At 39.4% G+C, this 23110-nt stretch overlaps 1 protein-coding gene and 1 non-coding gene across 4 annotated transcripts in view; both read left to right on the forward strand.

The window, feature by feature from the left end:
- The first annotated feature begins 435 nt into the window (after positions 1-435).
- Positions 436-23110, forward strand: part of UBR5 (ubiquitin protein ligase E3 component n-recognin 5) — a 126890-nt gene continuing 104215 nt past the window's right edge. For 2 of the 3 annotated variants that reach the window (XM_045561920.1, XM_045561921.1), the window contains exon 1: positions 873-967. In XM_045561920.1, coding sequence (XP_045417876.1) covers positions 906-967 — 62 coding nt within the window. In that variant the 5' untranslated portion in view covers positions 873-905. Of the gene's footprint in view, positions 968-23110 lie in introns of all 3 variants that reach the window. The other variant, XM_045561919.1, reaches the window with a different exon arrangement.
- LOC123645327 lies at positions 4054-4160 on the forward strand. Its single transcript, XR_006737517.1, has one exon. It is a non-coding gene; the product is annotated as a U6 spliceosomal RNA (small nuclear RNA).

Genomic DNA, 23110 nt, shown 5'->3' on the forward strand with positions numbered 1-23110 from the left:
CAACAACACAAAGCCCCTAAGGGTCTGCAAAATAATTAGGGCTGCCCCCGGGAAATCAGCTCGAGAGAAGGCAAGAGCCCCTCTTCCTTCCCACCTCCTCCGGGACTCACTCACGCACACTTACCCTCCCTCCCGGCGGGCTCACCCGTCCGCCTCCGCCTTCCCTAACACGTGCTCTCCGGAACACTCACTCCCGAGACATCCCACCCCCCGGGGGCTGGGCTCGGGAGCCGAACGGACCAATCGGCACGCGCCTTACAGCGTCGTGGCTCGGCAACGTTGAGCCGCCCAATCGAAAGGGCCTCACCGCCCGTTTCCCGGAGCCCCGCCCCCTCGCCGCCGTGCCCCCGCCCGCCGGTCTCCTCCCTCCTCCTCCTCCCGTTCGCCCCTCCCCCGCCGCTCCGGAGCGGAGCCTGCGAGACGGAGAAACTGGGGCAGAAGTGAAGATGGCGGCGGCGGCGCTGGTGGCGGCGGCGGCCTCTCGCCAGTGACGCGCGGTGCGGGGGCTCTTCTCCCTCCCCACCTTCCGTAGTCCGGACCCCGTCCGCCGCCGGGACCGTACAGTCCCCGCAGCCCGCCCCACTCCTCCCTCCCCAGTCGCCTCCTCTCCCAACGCCCGGCTGCCGCTGGCGGCGGCGCGCCCCGGGTCCCGACAGCCAGCCTCGCACTCCGCGCTGTCGCCGGGGAGCGGGGAGCGTGGTGATTTGCCCTCCTGCCCGCCCCGCCGGGCCGCGGACACACGCCCGGCAGGGAGGCGGCGGCGGCCCTTGCGCATTAGCTTCCCTCCATTTGGGGACTGGGAGGCGGCGGCAGCGGCTTTGGGTTTTGGGGAGGGGAAGGGGATTGGGGGGCGGGCGAGAGCGGGAGGGGGCAGTCCTCGGGAGGAGGACAAGAAGGAAAGCACCATGACGTCCATCCATTTCGTGGTTCACCCGCTGCCGGGCACCGAGGACCAGCTCAATGACAGGTAATAGGGCCGGCGGGTCGGCGGGCGGGCGGGGGGAGGGGTGCCCTTCCCTCCCTCCCTTCCCCCACGGGGCCGTGCCGGAGCGGGTGGTGTGTTTACGCGCGGGCAGTCCAGCAGGGGTGGGGGGGGTCCTCACTGCCCCCTGCTAGGCCCCATCCGGGCGAAACTTCTGGTTCCGGGGGCTGGGGGCCACTGGGGGAGCGCGGTGTAGACGGGACCCGCGGTGTAGACCGGAGAGCGCGCTGCACATCCCCTTCCCCCCTTCCGCGAGGAGCCGCGTTGAACTCGACGGAGATGGGGGGGGGGCTCTGGCTCCCGGGGGGCAGGCTGTAATTACCTCTCGGCCCAGGCCCGAGGAATCCATATTAGTCAAAGTTGAATTGAGACAGACAATGCGGATGGGGGATGGTGGAGGTAAAAAGAGAGGGAAGAGGAGAAGCGGGGCAAGGGGCCCCGGGGTAGGCTGGGCCGGGCTTGCCCGGACCCGGGGAGATGTGTCCGGTGGGGTGGTCTGGACCTGCCAGGCCTGGGGATCCCGGGGGAGAGAAGCCGATTCCCGGCAGATGCGGGGGGTGGGGGAGGGAGAGGGAGGAAGCGCCATGATCATTGTTATTATTATTAAATTTGAGCCCCAGCGGTGAGGTTTGCCTGGCCTGGGAGGGGATGAATTCTGGCGGGGGTGGGGAAGTGGATTGGATTCCCTTTGCTCTCCTTCTCCTGAAATGGTGCTGGCAGCTCCTACCAGCCCCTGTGGTGCGAGCTTTTTTGTTTCCTTTTTTATTCTAATGATAGTGTTTTCCTGAGTTGTAATTTGACAGCTGAAAACCGTGCGTAGAGTGTCAAAGGAAAACTCTTACGTTTGCAATTCAGCAATGCTGCTTTTCTTAACACGCTGTAAATTTCTGGGTTGGGTTTGCTATGGGTGGAGGAGGAATTATGATTTTTTTATTTTTTGTCTTTTATAAGAAGGCTGTTTTGGTTTGGGTTTCTCTCCTTCCCTCCTCCACCGTTCCTTGCCAGTTTAGGATATTGAGTTGCAGGGCCGCATGCTCTCAGGGAACTGAGGTAAAGCAGGACAAGTTTTTTCACTGTTGCAAAACAGAATCACAGGAGGTTGAGGGAGGCCTCCATTAAAGCATGTCTTAGAATCTAGGACTCAGATCTAATGATGTGCTAAATGTCCACAGGCTCAGAAAGTGGGGACATTTTAAACCTCCCTCTCTACCAATACTTTTACTGCTCTCTGTATTTCTTTTGAGTATAGAAGGCCATCTGGTCCTAAGTTTAGAAGCTAGATATAATTTTTGCTAAGTGACCGGGTGACTTAAGTTGCATGACGCGCTTTGTCATGCGCTTCCCGGCGAGAGGAAGAGGCCTAACTTGCTGCTAAGATACTGGCTTCTGTCTCAGTATATCTGACCACCTCAAGTGGGGCAGACAGCTTTTCAGTCCAGAGCTGGTGGTTTAGTTTCTGGCACCGGGTTCGGATTTGTCTAATCTTTGCTCTTGTCAAGTTGTATTTAACATGTGTGTGAAACTTTTGAAATACCTCTTGAAAATACTGATCATTTGGAGTTGTCACATAGTTCCTTTAAATAGTGAAATAACTTTTTAAGTTATTTAACATTTTGTTATGTGGTCCTTACTTTGACTTTATTTCATTAAAGATTTTTTAAATACATTAACATAAGATTTTTTGTAAGTATTGGAACCAGGCTAGTAGTGAGGATAGCTTTACTGTCACTGATGGAACCATGCTGGTAGTGCTTGTCCTGTAACTTGTCTTGTAACTTACAAAATTGTACCAGGGAACAGAGAAGTAGAGCATGTTTTCTACGTTAGTACTAATTTTCTCAATTGGTTGTGCATGTCAAAACCTATTTTGCAGTTGTGTTGGGCACTTTGATTCTTTCTTTTTTTGAGAAAAGATCTCGCTCTGTTGCCCGTGCTAAAGTGCAGTGGCATCATCATAGCTCACTGCAACCTTAAACTCCTGGGCTCTAGCGATCCTCCTGCCTCATCCTCTTTAATTCATTTTTGGACATTCTTTTTGTGTCAATTATTTGAGGAATTTACAAGTAATTAACTATTTTTTTTTTTTTTTTTTTAAGAGACAGGGTCTTGTACTGTCACCCAGGCTGGAGTGCAGTGACCCATAGCTCACTGCAACCTTTGACTCCTGGGCTCAAGTGATCTCGTCTCAGCCTCCTGAGTAGCTAGAACTAGAGGCATATGCCACCGTGCCGGCTAATTTTTTAATTGTTTTATAAAGGAGAGGGACAACGGTGGGTCTTGCTATGTTGCCTAGGCTGGTCACAAACTCCTGGCCTCAAGTGATCCTCCCACCTCCACTTCCCAAAGTGCTGGGATTACTGGTATGAGCCACCTCGCCCAGCTTTAATGTACCTTTTAAAAACTACTTTTTCTTTTTCCATTGCTAGTATAAACATTTAGCTTCATTTTTGATTCTTGTAATGTCAGTATATAATATTAAGAGTGTGTGGATCATAATGAGTTTTCATTTCATGAAATAAGGAAACAGATCAGTGGATCTGAGTCATGTCATACCATGTGTGCATCAAGGTGGCAGATATTTGAAAAAAAATAGAAAAGTACTGTAGGTAAAATTTTAGAGACCTATGGTTGTACCTATTAGCCATAAGCTTGTCTGGTTTGTTTAGATTTGTGAAGACAGCATTTGAGATAGTCAAAAACCCTAAGTTTTGAAGTAGTTGACTTATGTTGACTTGTAGCAAAAGCTATCGTGTCTCCTCTTCAAAAGGAAAGATCTGCCTTACATACCTAGTTGCAAAGTAATAGGATCAACCTACTGCTTGAAAAAAATCTGTTTCCAAAAGAGATTGGTTTTCTGGAACCTTTTAATTAACTATAGTAAGCAGCCCAGAATATATTTTCATCTTCAGATAAAAACTTTACCAAATTTTAGTAAGTTTTGGTAATAGAAAAGAAGGCTACTATGGCTTTTTTTTTATTATGAGAAATGTGTCTATGAGAATCAAATAAACAAGTTTAGGATGAAAGAGTATAACTAGGTGTACTTTGTTCTTTACACTAAAAGCAGTGAGGTGCTTGTTTCGGCAGCACATGTACTAAAATTGGAACCATACAGGGAAGATTAGGATGGCCCCTATGCAAGGATGACAGTGTTCCGTAAAAAAAAATTAATAAAAACAGTGAGATTAGACATTTAAATAGTGTGGTACTGCAAATATATTAATTGCTCAGTTAAAGAAAACTTTTGGTCCTCAAAACATCAGTATTTTCTTTTCTAAGCTTTCTTTAAATACCCACATCCTATAAAAAGTCAAATATTTTTTTCTCTCAGCTCTTTTGTAAAAAACCCAAATATTTTGTTCAGTGTAATAGTCTAATGTCTCAAGCATCTAAAATGTACAAAAAGACACTTATCTGATTTTTTTCATAATTTGTGTTTTCAGACTTGCTTAATGGATAATGATGATGTATGAGTGAAGTCGATAAATATGGGTGGGGATGGCTAGGATGGAAAGAGGAGAGAAATTCAGAGAGCCTCGGATGTTGGCTGTGCTTCCCAGAGTGATTACAAGGTCCTTGGCACAGAGTTGCTGGGCCCTCTGCAAATATTCATTGAGTGGAATTGAAACCATTCTGTGCTCAGATACTTCTGTGACATTTTGATTTTCTTTCTAGTGAATTTCTTGAGTTAGTGCTATGTTCTTATTTAAAACATTGTCTCAGGAAACAGCAAAACGATACCAAGAAGAGGGTTCTGCATATTGAGATTGAGGGGAGAGCTGGAAGTGCCTGGTGCCTGAGAAGTCATGTAGACCACCAGTCTTTTCACTAATGAGTTGAAGAAATAGACTTAGAGATTTATCAGAATTCATCCATGGGTACACAGCAAGTGACTGACATACAGCTGAAGTCCACGTGATGGGTCTTCTGACTTTTTTTTTTTTAAGTCCAGGACTCCATTCCACTCTTCCACGTGGCTTGTATTCCAGAATATTTCTGTCTCAGAGATCCCAGCCTTAGAGCAGCCACCTGTCTTAGATTTTTGATATCCTCTTCCCCTGAACTCCTCCCTCTAGGCCTCTAGTTTAATTTATGTCTTCTAGGGGAGAGGGCTGACCCTCTTAACCGTTTGTTAGTAGTAGGTTAAGAGAGGCTTTTTTAAGGTTACGTGTGGGTAAGGCATGGTGTGTTGTCCTGAATTACTCAGGATGCAGGTTAGTTACAATACAAACCAGTTCTCATTGTTTGTCTATATGTGGAATTTTCCTGTGAGCTTTGCCTTTTGGCATTATAATGTGTTGTGCAATGATAAATAGCCTTTATTGAGATTGTCGTATCAAAAGGATTTTTCTCTAAGGAGTTTTCCCTTCAGGTGCTGTAACACAAGGTGATACAGTATACATAGGAGCTTGAAACTATGTGCTGGTAGACAAGTCATTTAACCTCTTAGAATCTCCCACTTTAATCTCTAAATTAGGCATATAGTACCCACCTCAAGGTCAGGAAAGAACAGTTGAGATAGTGAATGGGAAAACAAATACTATAATGTGGATTCTATGGAAAATATGAAGAGATACTTACTTTTAACTGTTTTTCTGCGTTGCCTAGTTTCCAAATAGCAAAAGCAGGAACTCAAAGAAATTGCCTTAAAATATCCTTAGTATTGAGTGCAGAATCCAGACTCTTAATCCTAGATTAGTGGTTCTCTGATGGGGGTGATTTTTCCCTCCAGGGAATATTTGGCAGTGTCAGAGACATTTTTTGATTCACAGCTGGGGCATTGCTACTGGCCTCTAGTGGGTGGAGGCCAGAGATGCTGCTAAACCTTCTGTAATGTACAACAGCCCCCCACAAAATATCAGTTGTGCTAAGATTGAGAACTCTGTTCTAGATTATCTTCAACGCATATAGTTGTAGAAATAAATGGAAACAACTTTTATGAAGAACAAGCACTATAAATTCTGAAGTTAGTCTGAAAACATGACCATTTAAATTAAGATTAATTAAAATTAAATAAAAATTTAAGTCCACACATCGGTAATGAGTCACATTTTCAGTCTGTAGCCCCACATAGCTAGTCTCTACCATATTGGACAGTGTAGGTAGAGAACAGTGCCATCATCACTAAAAGTTCTCTTGTATAGCATTGACATGGAAAGTGCATTTTTGCACAGAGCATAGCATTTAGTAAATGTTCATGATATTTATTATGAACTGTTGGGTTTTAAAGACTCAAGCATATCCTCGCCCTCTCAGTAGGAGCCAGAAAATATGCCAGGGATTATGTGGAGCTGAACAAAGGTTGTGCTGGGTAGAGGTTATAATAATTGAAAGCTGCCTGAAATTTCAGTGTGCTGAACCAAAAAAACAAAAACCAAGAAAATCCAAACAAAAAGCCCCCAAGTATTAGGCAGTCTGGGACAGAGCATCACATCACCAAATCAGTGGGAAATCTCACCATTTGATTATTGCAATAGTTACCTAAAAACAATGCTAGATACTCTGTATTAGAATAGTCTCACTTAACGAAAATGATTAAATGAAGTTGCTTAAGGAAATTAAGATTTAAAACAGGGTATAAGGTAGCCAAACAAAAAATGGAAAATCAAAACAAACAATGGCAGAGCAATTTTGTAAATCAAGAAATCCATGACCTAAATCATAGGCCTGAAAGTAAACAGGTAATTCTGAAGACAATTACTTGGTACACAGGAGTACAACTGGGAATAATGGGATGAAATTAAGAAAGTTCAGAATTTTTTCCCTAACAATTATGTTATTTAGGAAGTAGTCTCTAAAGGAAAGTTCAGTTGTTGAAGACTGTGTCAAATTACATTTAGGTAGATCTTATAGGGCGTATTGAAAGGAGCAATTTCATATTGCAGGAGGATATACTTAATGTCTTCTTTTCCCCGTTTTGTCATATACCGAATTAAGAAAACAAACTCCAATTATCATCTGCATTTCTGTCATTTTGACACTTGGCATTCTGATCAAATGAAAACAGCCTTTTTTCTTGGCTCATGTGATTATGAATTGTTGATTTGTTTTTGTAATTGATTTTTAAGTTTTCCCCTGAATATCATTTTTAAGCTTTTCTTATTATGGAAAGTTTCAAGCATATACAAAAGTAAAGAGAATGGTATGAACAACTGTATACCCATCACGCAGTCTCAACAGTTATATAACTTATGTCCAATCTGATTGCAATAATCTCCCATTTATTCCCCACTATCAGATAATTTAATAGATGTATGTTCACTGTGATTTCAAAGAGGAAGCCTTAAAAAAAAAGGAAAAACTCTTCGCAAGGGGAGCCACTGAAAGGCAATAAGGAAAACAATATTTACATTAAAAAGGAAAACCCCAAATACCTTAATATCAAAATTCAATCTGTTCACATTTTCCTGTTGTCTCATAAATGCTTATTTTTGATTGACAATTTTGATAATTTTACTTCATAAAGCTAAGGAAGTTCTAACATGTTAAACAATTTGACATTCATAGAATAAGAGAAACTTGTTTGGGTTGTAACCTTGGAAGAAGGGACAGGATCATGCTGTAAATCTTTAGGTTTCTGTAACAACTTAACTTCTAGTATGATAGCATTTTATCAGCAGTCACTTGTAATTGTTATGTAATGATGGTAAGAGAGGATTCATGAAGTTAAGTGATTTTCTGTGGGGGGACATTGAGAAATAAGATTAAGTGATATGAAAAGTTTGCAGCATTCTTCTAAGTTAATATAGAGAGGTGAGAATATTAGTTGAACTTGGCTATAAGAAATCATTCTCTAATGATTGTATTTCATATTACTTTCCTCATACAATAAGTATAGTGATAATAAGCCCCTTCAAAATGAGAAATAAGATAAATTCTTAGATAACTATGCTTGGTAACGTTCTCATTTTTGTCAGGATATTAAATAAAGTGTTAGCATTTAATGTTATTTCACTTGTAAATACATAATTTATCCTACCTGCAGAGCAAAAAGTACTGCTGTTTGTTCAGTTTCTGATAGTATTATTCACCTTAATAAAATGTTTTCAACTTTACTCTTATTTTCATATTTATTGAGTTATACTTTTATATATAGTAAAATTCACCCATTTTTAGTGTACAGTTTGAGTTTTTGACAAATGTATACAGTTGTGTAACCACCACCACAATCAAGATAAAGAACATTTTTATCACCCCGAAGTTACCTGGTGTCCCTTGTATTTTCAGTCCCTTCCCCCTACATCCTGTACCTGGCAACCACTGTTCTGCTTTCTCTCACTGTAATTCCGTCTTTTTTAGAATTTCATAGAAATGGAATCATGTGTTTGGTTTCTTTCAGTTTACACAATGCTTTTGCTCTGGATCTGTGTTGTAGCATGTAGTAGTTTCTTCTTTTATATTAATGGGCAGTAGTATTTCATTAGATGGATATACCACAATTTTTAAATCTGCTCTCTAACTTATGTAAATTTGGATTGCTTTCTGTTTCTGGCTATTTTTTATTCTTTATTATATAAAGGCTGGGCATGGTGGCTCATGCCTGTAATCCCAGCACTTTGGGAGGCCCAGGTGGGAGGATTGCTTCCAGCCAGGAGTTTGAGACTAGCCGGGGCAACATAGTGAGACTCTGTCTCTACAAAAACATAAACCAAACAAAGAAATAAAAAAATTCCTTGGTATAAAAAGAAATTCTTAGCTGAGTGTGGTGGCTCATGCCTGTAATCTTAGCACTCTGGAAGGCCAAGGTGGGAGGATTTTTTGAGCTCAGGAGTTCAAGACCAGCCTGAGCAAGAGTGAGACCCCGTCTCTACTAAAAAAAATAGAAAGAAATGAGCTGGACAACTAAAAATATACAGGAAAAATTAGCCGGGCATGCCTGTAGTCCCAGCTACTAGGGAGGCTGAGGCAGTAGGATCGCTTTAGCCCAGGAGTTTGAGGTTGTTGTGAGCTAGGCTGACATCACGGCACTGTAGCCCAGGCAACAGAGTGAGACTCTGTCTTTTAAAAAAAAAAAAAAAAAGAAAAGAAATTCTTACAGAAAATCAGGAAGATACAGAATTTTAAATAAAAGTTTAATAAGATCACTATTAGCATTTTGGTGACTCTTCAGTCTTTATTTTTTTTATACGTGGATATTTTTGTTTTTATATAGTTGTGATCATTCAGGGTATAATTTTATATACTTGAAACTTTTCTTGACTTTAATTTGTTAACAATATTTTTCATAGGAAAAGGCCACTAATAAAAAGAATTTTATGTTTTTCTTGACAGCAGATTTTTGTGTTGATTAAAAAACATATATTAGTATATAGGAAAAGATTATATTTTAGAATTCCATGAAATGTAATGGTCATATTCTAGACTTCTAGTTATAAAGATTATGATAGTGTCCAGTCTACAAAGTGCTGTGATGAGTAAATCAATAGATCAATTTTTATTTTCTTCCCCATTGGTTCAGGCCCATTTTTGTGTATAGGAGAGAAAGTGTTCAGAACCTGCCATTTCAAGAAATGGGCTCTGCTCCAGCATGAATCTGCTGTTCCAGAATTCAGGTGACAAGGCATTCAGTTCTTTACCTGAACTTAAATACCAGCTCTACCTCACAGACAACCTGGAGCTCCAGAGTTGCTCTTTTCTGAGTGGCTCTAAGACTCCACTTAGGGGCCTGGTGGAAATTCGTTTGGATGTTTTTCTATGAGAGCCTGCTTGCTGTCATCTGAAAAGTGGAGGATGATGGGTTTTATAAGGTTTAAGAAAAGCTACATTTGAGATTAGGAAGTTAATTTTGTGGAGAAAGCTAAGAAAGAGACAATATGGTAGGGTTATTGTAATTTCTAAATGATGAAAACAGGGTTTTATATGAAAGGCTTTGTGGGGAGGAGTATTGAGTTTCTGTAGTTGATTATCTAATCTCATGTCGTAATAATGGCTTTGTTTCTCATCCAAAAGTCATTTGAACTTGTCTGGTTATTGCTCTTTATCATTGCCTGCATCTAGAAACCCTACTTTAAGTCTTTAAAGGAATCAGCACCAATGGAGTGATTTTTATTAAATTTTGAGCAAGACTAGTTTTTTTTTGTTTTTTTTTGTTTTTTTTTGAGACAGAGTCTCACTCTGTTGCCCAGGCTAGAGTGAGTGCCGTGGCGTCAGCCTAGCTCACAGCAACCTCAAACTCCTGGGCTTAAGCGATCCTACTGCCTCAGCCTCCCGAGTAGCTGGGACTACAGGCATGCGCCACCATGCCCGGCTAATTTTTTCTATATATAGTTTCTTAGTTGTCCAGATAATTTTTATTTCCATTTTTAGTAGAGGCGGGGTCTCACTCAGGCTGGTCTCAAACTCCTGACCTCGAGCGATCCACCCGCCTCGGCCTCCCAGAGGGGTAGGATTACAGGCGTGAGCCACCACGCCCGGCCTGAACAGGACTAGTTTAAGCATTCATTCTCTCTCTCTCTTTTTTGTTTTTTTGATAAGACAAGAGTCTTACTTTGTCTCCCTGGGTAGAGTGCAGTGGTGTCATCATAGCTCACTGCAACCTCCAACTCCTGGGCTCAAGCGATCTTCCTGCCTCAGCCTTGAGGAGCTGGGACTATAGGTGCTCATCATGACAGGCTAATTTTTTATTTTTAGTAGATGTGGGGAGTCACTGTTGCTCAGGCTAGTCTGAGACTCCTGAGCTCAAGCAATCCTCGAGCCTCGGCCTCCCAGAGTGCTAGGATTATAGGTATGAGTGCTGTGCCCAGCCAACATTCATTCTCTTAATATGCTTATATTTCTAGGGGTGGTTAAACTTGTCTTCACCTCCAAGAAATCCACTGATGCTTTCCATAAGTAATTGTGTTTTTCTTTTTCTGCTTATCGTGTTCTGATTATTGTATGTAGATTAGAGAATAACTGAGGGGAGGGAGTACTTTGGTGCTATGGACAGTGGGACCTTTTGTTTCTGTGGTGGTTCTCTGGGGGGATTATAGGAACTACAATTTTTTTTTCTTTGCCTCCTATAGTTGCTAGCAGGAGGATGAATCCAAACTGCTACTATATGAAATGATTCCCTGGTAGGATTCTGGCACTGCCTAGGAGAAGCAGAAACAGGAGTGGGTGACTTCTGTAGTGGAGGTTGGCAAACCATGGTCTACAGGTCCAAGATGACATGTGGGCTGATTCAGTTGGCAGCTGCTCATCTTTCTGCCACTTTCTGAGAGCTGAGACTACTGAAAACTGCATATAACACTTGGCATCCATAGACAGGAGTTAGTACTATATGTGGTTAGCAGCCACCCCATACCAACCCAAAATGTTTCTGGTTCCATAAAACTCTGATAAGTGGCAGGGACTCCAGGGCAGTTGGTATTTTTGCTTTTCTCTAGGGCCTCTCAACTCCTCAGAGGTCTCTTTGGAAATGTAAAAAACTATTTCAGTTGACAGTGGAGATTCAATCTTCCTTTGGTAAATTCTAGGACATTCTTGAGAGGTGATAGCATTTTTTTAGGCGGGGGGCATGATATATGTAACCTTTAATTTTTTTTTGAAGTGGAAGGTTTTTCTGACAATCATTGAAACTTTATAAGAGTAACATAACCTAACCAAATTGTGGTAAAATCTATTGTGGTTTTTCCCAGTTAAGAGAGTCCTTGATTTAAAGCAGTGCTTCTCATGGAGTGGACTTCATCTGGAGCACCAGAGCTTGAAGACTACCATGTAAAAGGTTCTTCCCACTTTTATTTGTCTTAAAATTAATTGATGACAGCAAATCGTGCCACACTTGCCAGTTGCTCATGGCCCCCAGCCTTCCTTTTCTCCTTGGACTACAGGTTCTATAGCTGTCTGTGTGAGAAAAGAATATTTTCTTACTGCTTGGTGGGGGTGTGTGTGTGTGTGTGTGTGTGTGTGTGTGTGTGTGTGTGTGTGTGTGTGTGTGAAGTCGTAGAGAGGCCCCATATATCCATCACCCAGCTTCCCCCAATGATTGCATCTTAATTCTGCCAGATATTTTTGGCATCTTTGTCGAAGTAGTAGAGATGAAGCATTTTCCCCATATGCATTTTTGAAAATTGTTTATTTCTCCCAAGATAACATAGATTAGAAGACACAAATTTAAAGACAACTTGGTACTTGTTATTAATTTTTTTTTTTTTTTTTGCCAAAGCCAAATAGCAGAAACTTGGTACTTTTAGAAGGTGATTCTAAGTTTATTTATTTATTTATTTTTGAGACAGAGTCTCGCTCTCTTGCCTGGGCTAGAGTGAGTGCTGTGGCGTCAGCCTAGCTCACAGCAACCTCAAACTCCTGGGCTCAAGTGATCCTACTGCCTCAGCCTCCCGAGTAGCTGGGACTACAGGCATGCGCCACCATGCCCGGCTAATTTTTTTTTCTATATATATATTTTAGTTGGCCAGATAATTTCTTTCTATTTTTTTTTTTTTTTTTTTTTAGTAGAGACGGGGTCTCGCTCTTGCTGAGGCTGGTCTCGAACTCCTGACCTCGAGCAATCCACCCGCCTCAGCCTCCCAGAGTGCTACGATTACAGGCGTGAGCCACCATGCCCAGTCCCAAAGTTTATGATACGTACACTATGTAGTGATTAACTTTTAGTCAGTGTTTGATATGAGGGTAGATAGAATATAAACTGGAGTAAGCAAGATCAGAGATTTGTTTTTGTATCTGACACTAACTGGCCATGTGATGACCATATGAACTTCAATAAATATAACTCGTTTGTAAAATGAGAGAGTTGGGCTAGATCACTTAGTTGTTTTTTTTTTGAGACAGAGTCTCGCTCCAGCTAGAGTGAGTGCTATGGCCTCAGCCTAGCTCACAGCAACCTCAAACTCCCGAGCTCAAGAGATCCTCCTGCCTCAGCCTCCCTAGTAGTTGGGACTACAGGCACAAGCCATGATGCCTGGCTAATTCTTTGTTTCTATTTTTAGTTGACTGGCTATTTTTTTCTATTTTTAGTAGAGACGGGATCTTGCTCTTGCTCAGGTTGTTCTTGAACTCCTGACCTCAAGCAGTCCTCCCACTTCAGCCTCCCAGAGTGCTAGGATTACAGGTGTGAGTCACTGTGCCCAGCCATTTTTTTTTTCTTTTTAATTTTTAATTTTTTTTTTTTTTAAGAGACAGTTTCTCACTTTGTTGCCAAGGCTGGCCTGAAACTCCTGGGCTCAAGTGATCCTCCCACCTCAGCGTCCCCAGTAGCTGGGACTACAGGCTTGTGCCACTGTCCTGCTAGTTTTTTTTTAAAACTATTCTTGTGCTCTTGTGATCGTGGTAGGAAAAAGGGTTTTTGTAGCTCACAGGGAGAAAGAACTGTAAGTTTACGGTTGTCCATGTTTTCTTTTAATTAATTCTGTTGATGAATGGAAAAAAGTGAACAAGGAAAGTGGGGAAAGAGATTTTATTCTTCTATTCAGTTCAATAAATACTTTGCCAACTAGATAGTATGCATTGGGAAACAAAGATAATTGGCCTCTGTCCTCATGGAGCTTTTAGTTTAATGGGGAGACATACATGTAAGTAAAGAATTAAGTGCTAATAGATCTTGTAAGTGATAAGGAAGGAGGACTTAATGGTTGAACATGGGCGTTTAGGGGACTTTGAACACAAGGTTGTAGGGTGTGGGGACTGGTTCATCCTCTTCCTTCAGTTCTCTTGAGCCTGGTAAATTTTGGTTTGTAGGTATGGAAGGAGGGGAGATGGGATCCTTAAGCTTCTGGGGAATCTGTTCACTCATTGTGCATAGGCTGGGATCAACTCTGTGGCCTCCTTAAATTCTGCTATCACAGAGAAATACTTGGAAATGAGATCAAGCGTTGTCTGACTCTTTCATTGTCATTGTCTTTGTTTAAAATACTTAATTTCATACAGTGCACTGCCAGTAAATATTTTAAGATTATTAACTTAATAATAGTTTTTCTTTTTTTATCCCTCCTTTCCACCTAATAATTATTATTATATTCAATGTGATGTAACTATTTTAATGGATGTGGAATTTCACATCACACTTAGTCTTCTAAGACCCCGAGGTGAGATGAAGTAGTTAAAAATGTGTTTCTGAGTTTAGACGTATCTGTTTAATCCTTTAAGTTTTGTAATAAAATTTTACCTATCTTTGGAAGAGTTTGTTTTAGGACATTCGTTATTATTACATATTACAATTTTTACAGAACTTGAGAGTGATACTGTGTATCTGAAAGATAACTGTATACTGCAGATGGGTCCTATGTGAGAGAGCTCTGAGAAATAGAGAGATCAGAGTCAGATTTGGGATGCTTGGTCCGTATCCTGACCAGTCCTGTAATCTTGGGCAAGCCATTTTCCTGCAATGAGTCTCAGTTTACTAATTTGTAAGATGAGGGAGTGTATTTGTTGTCTGAAAGTTCATTTCAGCTTGAATCTGTGTGACTAGAAACCTTTTCTAATAAGTTGTATTTGATATATATGTTGGCCAGCTCTGCCATTTTAAGGTTTGATTTTTTTTATTTTTTTTATTTTTTATTTTTTTAGGGAGGTAAGTATGGCTGGGGGGGGGGAAAGGCTAAGGTTTGATTTTACTTTTTATTTTTTTAAATTATTTTAGTGGCTGCCTTAAAGTATTCAATACACATTTTGTTTATATAGTAATTTTTTATTAATAGATTTTTATTTTAGAGTAATTTTAGATTTACAGAAGAATTTGAGCAGATAATACAGAGGAAATAAACATTTTTTTTTTTTTGAAGACAGAGTCTCGCTCTGTTGCCCAGGCTGGAGTGCAGTGGCTTCAGCATAGCTCACAGCAACCTCAAACTCCTGGGCTCAAGTGATGTTCTTGCCTCAGCCTCCCAAGTAGCTGGGGAATGTAGGTGCGTGCGTGCCAGCACACCCGACTAATTTTTCTAGTTTTAGTAGAGACAGGGTCTCACTCTTGGTCAGGCTGGTCTCGAACTCCTGATCTCAAGCGATGCTCCAGCCTTGGCCTCCCAGAGTGCTAGGATTACAGGCATGAGCCACCGCGCCTAGCCAAGGTTTGATTTTTCACACCAGCTCTTCTACCCTTTTTATACTTGTTCTAATAGATATTTAGGAGTAGTGGACAAAAATAGGGCTTGTTTAGTTTAACTGGGGGGGGGAGGAGCTCTTAAAAAGGAGCCCCAACTCTTCTGTACTGTTTTTCCACCTTTTATTTTAAACTGCTACAGCTGGTGTATTTAATTTGACATGGATGAATTTAGTCCAGTTATGTTTTCTTCTAATTATGCTTTCCATATAGAGTTAGTGGGTGAAGGTTCCGTGTGGCAAAAGCTTAATTTGAAACAGTTTGTGATCAAGTGAAAGGACATGGGTGGTGGCATGTCACCTTCTGGGGGTGGGAGTGTTTGTTCACCCTTGATTTCTAGTGGATTGAGACTCTTGCTCTTTGGGAAGGCTGTTTAGGAGGTCCTAGTACTGCCAAGTGCTCAATGAGAAACTTTTAAACTTCTGTTTTCCACGATACCTGTTATTCTGTATGTTAGACTATAATAGATAATACCTTGTGACTGACTTGATGTTTTTGAGATGTTCCCTAAAACTCTACACCAAAGAGGATTTTAGGATTTTATTTTATAGCTGAGGAAATTGAGGCCTCAAGTGCTTAAATGATTAGTTGAGTGATAAAGACTAGACCCTACGTTAACTTAGCTTTATTGCTTTTCCTGTGGAAAGGGTGGAGGAAATTACTTGTTTTTCTGACACACACTCATATATTAGTGTGTATATATATAAAAGTTATTATATATTAACATAAATACATACTATGTATGCATTAGGGTATATATGTGTAAAGAGGCATATATATTTGAAGCCATTAAAATAGTATGTCATTTAATTATTCAGCAAGATTTGGGGAGTTTCTGCTGTATGTCACTTCTAGTCTTGGGTGTCTGGTGGTGGAGGTCTGGTCTGTGGGAAAGATCATTACAGCCAGTGGGATAAGTACAGTGAAAGGGGAAGTTCAGGGTACTGCACCAGAGGCACCAGCCCAGTCTTGGGAAGGGGAAAAGCTTAACCTGAATAACAACTGTTGAAAATGAATATTGGGGTAGTGAATGAGGTAGTAGGTTGAGGGGCCGATGGGGAAGCTGTGGGATGCAGGACAGGGCTTTAAGAACTGGAAGAGCTTTCTAGGCAAGAAGAACAGCATGTTTGAAAACCCCAAGGTGAGAATGCTTAGAGCAATGAGTACATAGGGTTTCAAATGCATTGAATAGTTTCCTTGTAGAAAAAGATACCTGCTATCTTCAAGAATGACATTGGTATTATCATGATAAAATAAATTTGATATGCTAATTCATAAATTGGCTATAACTGGTTAATTTAGTTGGTTAGACATAGCATACGTGAACCAGTGCACTAGGGGTATGAATTCCAACCCAGTTCAGACCGATTGCTTGATTTCATGACTACAAATGGTATCGTTCACCTCAGTCCAGACAACCAGACAAGTTGCTGGTGTTTGCTGTTGTTAATGAGGACAGTCAAGCTTGGATGGGTGGTTCAGTTCAAATGCCTCACTGCTGTTGGGAAAACTGCAAATCCTGCTGATGGTCCAGTAATACCACTGAGATGAATAAATGATGATGCATTTTTCTATCTAAGAGATAAAAGAAAGTCTATGGCATTAACCATGTTAAAGCCAAAAATTTCATAAGAAGTGGTGAAAGAAAATGACAGTATACTTGCCTCTGAATTATGGGTAATTATTTTTGATGTCTCTTAGTATGTTATATATTTAATACGTTATATATATTTTATATACTTGTATATGAGTATGTATATTTTTTCTTTGAGTACATATTATTTTAATAATAGAAAAAGAATACATTCCCAGGAAAGTGTAGTTTAGTTAACTATACACCTAAAAAGCATTGACTAAAGAATAGTGATTTAATTTCATCTAAAGTTTTTTTTCCTCTAGAAACTTCTTAGAGGGAAATATAATTCTTTGTGTAAGATTAATTGAAGGATGATTCTATAGATTTATTTTTAAAAATTTATTTTGAGCTTTGATATTGAACAAAGTCCAGTGGGATCATCTGATAGGGGCATAATTTCTGACTCATGCTAATGGAATATTTGGTCCCATCCTTGTCCCAAAGAAGTGATGTGTATTTAAAGCCTTTTGGATTTTGGTCAAGAATTTGTTGTTTCCATTTTACATTTAGCATTCACTCAGGGAAAAAATTGGATAACATTTAAGCACCTTTTTTTCTTGATAAATTGACCATAATTTTCGTTATAAATGAAGACTCCCAGAAAACATTTTTAAAAATTAGGCTTGAAGTTTTATTCATTCATTGTTAGTCAACAAATTATTTATTGAGGGCTTGTTTTGGGCCAGACTCTTGGACTACATCAGTAAAGACAGCAGGCAAAAGTTTCTGCCCCTGTGGAGCTTATATTCTAGTGACATGATTTTTGCATGAAATACTTTTGAAATTTGTGGTGTTTAATTTCCATATGTTTCATCTATTTGAAATGTCTTCTTATTAAAAATTACGATCAATTACAAATGATGGGAATGCCTACTGAACTACTATTTGTGATATCCCTAAGTAATTTATTAAACATTCTCATCGTTGGTGCAGTGCCACTCATTAAACTTGCCCTTCCTTCAGTTTGAGCTTGTGAGTGCTCTGTGGGAGAGCTGGGAGGTGATCTCTTTGATGACAAGGCTTATCTTTGCATCCCTAATGCCTAAGATATATTAGTACATATTTTTACTAAATTAGTAAGGATTTAGAAAGTAAGGAAAATATTTTTTAATGTAAAACCTCTTGCAATTTTATTACATTTATCTCTTTTACATTTGCCTAATTTATTGTAGCAGTTTATGTAACCATTTTGATAGCCTGTGAATACTAGATACACACAATACAAACAATGTGATATAATTGTGCCCTCAGCACAGTCATTTCGTGTCTAAACAAATTTAATATCTAAACATATTTTTATAAACAATTGGGAGAAAAGAGAAAAATGAATTTTACAGCATAGACCAAGAAACAAAATAAAGTTTTAACTATTACTTTTAAGCTTTAAGAACTGCCAAAATAACAAACATAAGTATAGTAGTAAGACTTGGTATTCTGAATAATGTGACATCTCTAAATTTTATAAATACAGTAGAAGTTTTAGAATACATCTGCTTAAAGATGTTAACTAATTTGGTCTTTCTAAAATACCAATATCCCCAAATAGTTTACTGACATGACCTGACTGTAGACCAAATAAACCTCTAGTATCAATCCTTAGCATCTCAAATAATGGGACAAAGTCATACTTTTTTTACACAAGGATCAAGATCAAGTGATTTTAAAAAATAATCTAACTGGTCTCAAAACATTTTTCTACTTAAGTGCAAAAAATTTTATTTTAACAAAAATTAGTTCTGATCTTTACAATGAAAAATGAATCCAGTGTTTGAATTTTTTTTTGGATGTAATAGCCCTGATAACATCGAAAGATCACACATTATAACTTCACTGGACTTGTTTTCCCCTCTCTATTTCATGTAGGAGGTCTTCCTTAAATGGTGATCCTTGACTGGAGGGTGTGTTTGTGTGTGTGTGTGTGTGTGTGTGTGTATTTTTGGTGAGATTGATTTTTATTTTTTATTTTTTGGTTTTTCCAGCACTGTAAACATTTTCAAACATACAGAAAAACTGAGAGAATGAGCATGGATTATCTGGTAATATACCTTCTAGATTCAGTAATTGTTAACATTTTGCCATCTTTATAAAATATGTGTGTGTGTATATATATATATATATATAAATAACTTTGTTGAACTGTTTGAAAGTTACAGTCATGGTAACTTCATCATTAAATGCATGGGCTTTTATCTCCTAAGTATGAATCTTTTTCTGTACAACCACTGTACCATTATCAAATCTTAGAAAATTGACAAAAATTCCCTAATATCATCCAGTAGTCAGTGTATATTCACTTTTCTCTATCCTAAAATGTCTGTGTATAATAGCGGGGTTTTTTAAATCAGAATTCAGCCAAGGTTCACACATTGCATTTGGTTTCATTTGAATTTTATCATGGAGTCATTTTTACAAAAATATTTGTGGTTTTTCTAAGGGCCACACAGATCATGTGATACTCAGATGATTCTATTTCAAAACACAGTTGTGTTTTCAATTTTCATTAACTTTTAATTGGTTTATATATGATATTTTCATTTGTCAGTGGTGTGTATGTGTGTTTTGATGAATTTCCCAATATTGCTTTCCCTAGACCTTATAAAATCTTTGCATTTTTGCAAGTTTTACAATTTTGTTTTGCAGTATTTTGCATTGGACTACACTGTATTGTCAGATAATATCTTATGATTTGGTGATGGCTTGACTTCAAACGATATGGGAGTGATAGGCCTGGTTGTGCACTTGTTAGACTTGCAGGGAGTTTTGGAGACCACTTTTCTAAGAGATTAATGGTTGGTGAAGGTTTCACCCGTGTCAGCTTTTGTTTCCTTATGCAGTCTCCTGACTGCAGGGATGAGGAAATGAGAACATTCTGTCATTATATGTTACCGGGTGTGATCGTTGAGAGTTGGCCTCTCAGTGTTGTATTAGTTACTAGGGTATATAAAAGTGTGATTTTTATTGATGTTACATAAGGATTGGCTTTTATTTGGGGCAAAGATTTACTTTTCAGATGAGTCTGTGGTTAAATGGATTTGTAAATAAGTATTTGAAATAAATGTTTAAGGAAGTCCACAGATGTAGATTAATAGAAAATGTTATTGTTTATAGCAACAAACTAAATGGGAAAAAAAAAAGAAAATGTTATTGTTTGTTTTTTTAAATGTAGCACAATTAGAGGAAGCTGGTAAGGAAGATATCAAATATGAAGCCTAAATGAAGGTTTACTCATATACCAATCAGTGGAGCCAGGGCCAAAGGAAATGTTGAGATTCTCTCTCTGGTCATCATTCTGGTTTATTTGTTTTATTTTATTTATTTATTTATTTTTTATTTTTTACTTTTTGAGACAGAGTCTCACTCTGTTGCCCGGGCTAGAGTGCGGTGGCGTCAGCCTAGCTCACAGCAACCTCAAACTCCTGGGCTCAAGCGATCCTCCTGCCTCAGCCTCCCAAGTAGCTGGGACTACAGGCATGTGCCATCATGCCCGGCTAATTTTTTATATATATATTTTTTTAGTTGTGCAGCTAATTTCTTTCTATTTTTTTTTTTTTTTTAGTAGAGACGGGGTCTCACTCTTGCTCAGGCTGGTCTTGAACTCCTGAGCTCAAATGATCCACCCACCTCAGCCTCCCGGAGAGCTAGGATTACAGGCATGAGCCACCACACCCGGCCCATCGTGGTTTTTTTATTGTTGTTCGACAAACCAACCCAGACTTAATTGGGAAAAACGACGATTTATTATAAATGACTATAATCACAGTTCTGGGGATTGACAGTACTCACCTAGGTTTTTACTCCAGGTTTCGCATACAGTTGCAGTGAAATGGTAGCAGAGTCATCTAGAAGGCTTCTTTCTGCACTGAAGACTCAAACACCTGGGGTTGTTTGGGCATTTCTATCTCTGTGTAGTCTCTTCAGCATGGAGGCTTCAAATAGCCAGACTTCTTGAATACCCAGACTTTTTGTGGGAACTCAGATTTTCAAAGGCATGTATCCCAACAAAGAGAGCTAGTTTGGGATGCCTTTTTATGACCTAGCCATAGAAGTCATGCAGCTTCACTTCTGCCTTGTCTTTTTGAGAAGCAAGTCTTAAGGCTAGCCCACATTTGAGGGGAGAGTAATTAGAGTCTACCTCTTGATGAGAGGAGTGTCAAAGAATTTACAGATTTTTTTAAACCACCATGGTCATTAAGAGAGATGAAAAACTAATAGTAAAGTATAATTATTCAGAAAGAGATTTGGGTACCATGAATGTTTTAGAAAAGACTGATAGCATTTATTTGAAAACAGAAACAATAAAGAATTAATATTTATGGCATTGGACATAATGCAGCTTGTGGAAGTATAACTATTGATGAACATACTATATCCAGAGAGGAGTATTGAATTTGATAGTTTAACAATTTAACATCACAGAGGCCCCCCAAAGCATCCAGGTCAGCATCACAAGAGAAGTCAATATAAATATGTTTCTTTGCCATCACTGGTATTGCTGATACAGTCAGGTGGTTGACTGGTTGCATTGTTTAGGAAATGTGAAACATTTGATGTATTCTGACACTTAAAAAAGATTGAAATGTGGGCTAGTGATTATTTCTTTATTATGACTGTCCTCAGACTTAGGGTGTATTTTCTGTGAGATAGTATTTTCTTTGGATAGGAACTACTTAGCTTCATCATCCATTTGATTAGTCAGCTTTAGGACAGAATGTTTTCTATTTTCAGAGACATATCTGCCCTGATATGACTAGGTTTTACTGCTACTCTGTATATTTATTCAATCATTTGCATGCCTACTGTGTGCCAGGTATTGTACTAGGTACTGGGTTTATAGTGGCATTCACAAAAAACCTTATGCCAGTTCCAAAAGGATAGCTCCAAAAACTTTTTGGGTGGGGGCATTATTGTTGAAATAAAATGTGTAGCTTGCCAGCATGATTAATATGAAGAGGACATGTGTTTGCATGTAAAGTTTATAAGAAGTAGGCCTTATTATTTCATAGCTTTGCCTAAGGGGGTATTTTGATATTATTTGTGGTGTGGGGGGGTTTAGTCATAGGTGCTATTGTTGGGAGTTTTGCAGTTTTTATTAAATGGAATGTGATGAAATTGCAGGATCTTTTGTGTGAATGTGAAGAAGAAAAGCCGTGTATTTTATATATGCAGTACCTTTTGTTGTTTCGTCTGTTTGTAATCAAGAGACCTTACATCTCAAAGCCTTATTGTCATCATAAGATGAGGATGTGGGACTAGACAGTTTCTAAGGGCCTACTTAGGTTTAACATTCAAAGGGGGAAAGAGCGATGTTCTGGATGGGAAAGATGGTAGGAAGTGAAGTGTCAAATTAGGAATCATTTTTTAGACTTTCTGGAAGCCAAGACAAAAAGCAATGGCTAAAAAATTGCAATGCTTATGTTGTATCACAGAGAAACCTTTTCTTAATCATGGTCTGAAATAAATTTTTAGGTGATCTTCTGCATTAGAAATACTAAACTCAATGGACAGTGAGTTTTATAATTGATACAGAAGTTTTCTGTATGTGACTGTGTTGACCACTGGTAAAAACTGAAATAATAAGTCATTGTTTTGTGGAGGCCCCTTTATGGAAACTGAAGAATGTAACTTTCTGAGCTACAATTATATGAGGTTTAGAGGCTGATTGGGTAAATCACGAGGTTTGCTCATTTTAAGCATTATTTTTAGCATTCTTATTCCTGTGTATGAGACACTGTGTTTTCTAAATATTATCTCATTTAACATCCTGGCAGCACTGTTGGGGAGGAAATTTGAGTGGAAGGAGATTAACTGTGGTTCCCAGGCTGCACAGCTGTGGAGTAGTGGGTCTCTGAGTACAGGTCCCTAGTCACTAAGTCACATCAACAGACTCTGTTGCTGAGGCTCATGGGCTCTTTTATGTGAACTGACGTTTTCAACATTTGCTGATAAAAACAAAATGTGATAGTAAAAGGGCTGTTCTCCAGTCTTTGAAAGTAGTACATTAACTGTTATCTGTGTCTAGATTGATACCTTTTTTTAATTGCTTTAAAAATTTTGGTTTGTTTGCAGAAGACAGAATCATCATCATGTATCTTTTTTTCCCTCTTGCCTGGGGTTTGATGGAGGCTAGCAGAGCATGTATAAAGTGACAATCTTTACGCTCAGTTGAGTGTTGAAACTAGGATCATTGTTCATTTCTGAAGCCAGTTTGCCAGCACTTGCTTATGAGGCTCTTTCTCAAGGTCTCTAGCTTTGTATAATATTCTAGTATCTTTAGTCAATCCATGCAGTACCAACTATGTACTGAATACCTGGATGTCCAAAAAGCTAAGTCACAAGACTTATCCTTAATGATAAGTTTACTATTAATATAAAACTGGGAAAATAAAATAGAAATGTAAAAGGTAGAATAGTGGTATCAGATAACTCTTCAAAGCAGTAAATGATTAATTGCACTCCA

Source organism: Lemur catta, chromosome 9 (genome assembly GCF_020740605.2).
Source record: "Lemur catta isolate mLemCat1 chromosome 9, mLemCat1.pri, whole genome shotgun sequence".
In the NCBI taxonomy this organism is placed as follows: Eukaryota; Metazoa; Chordata; class Mammalia; order Primates; family Lemuridae; genus Lemur; species Lemur catta.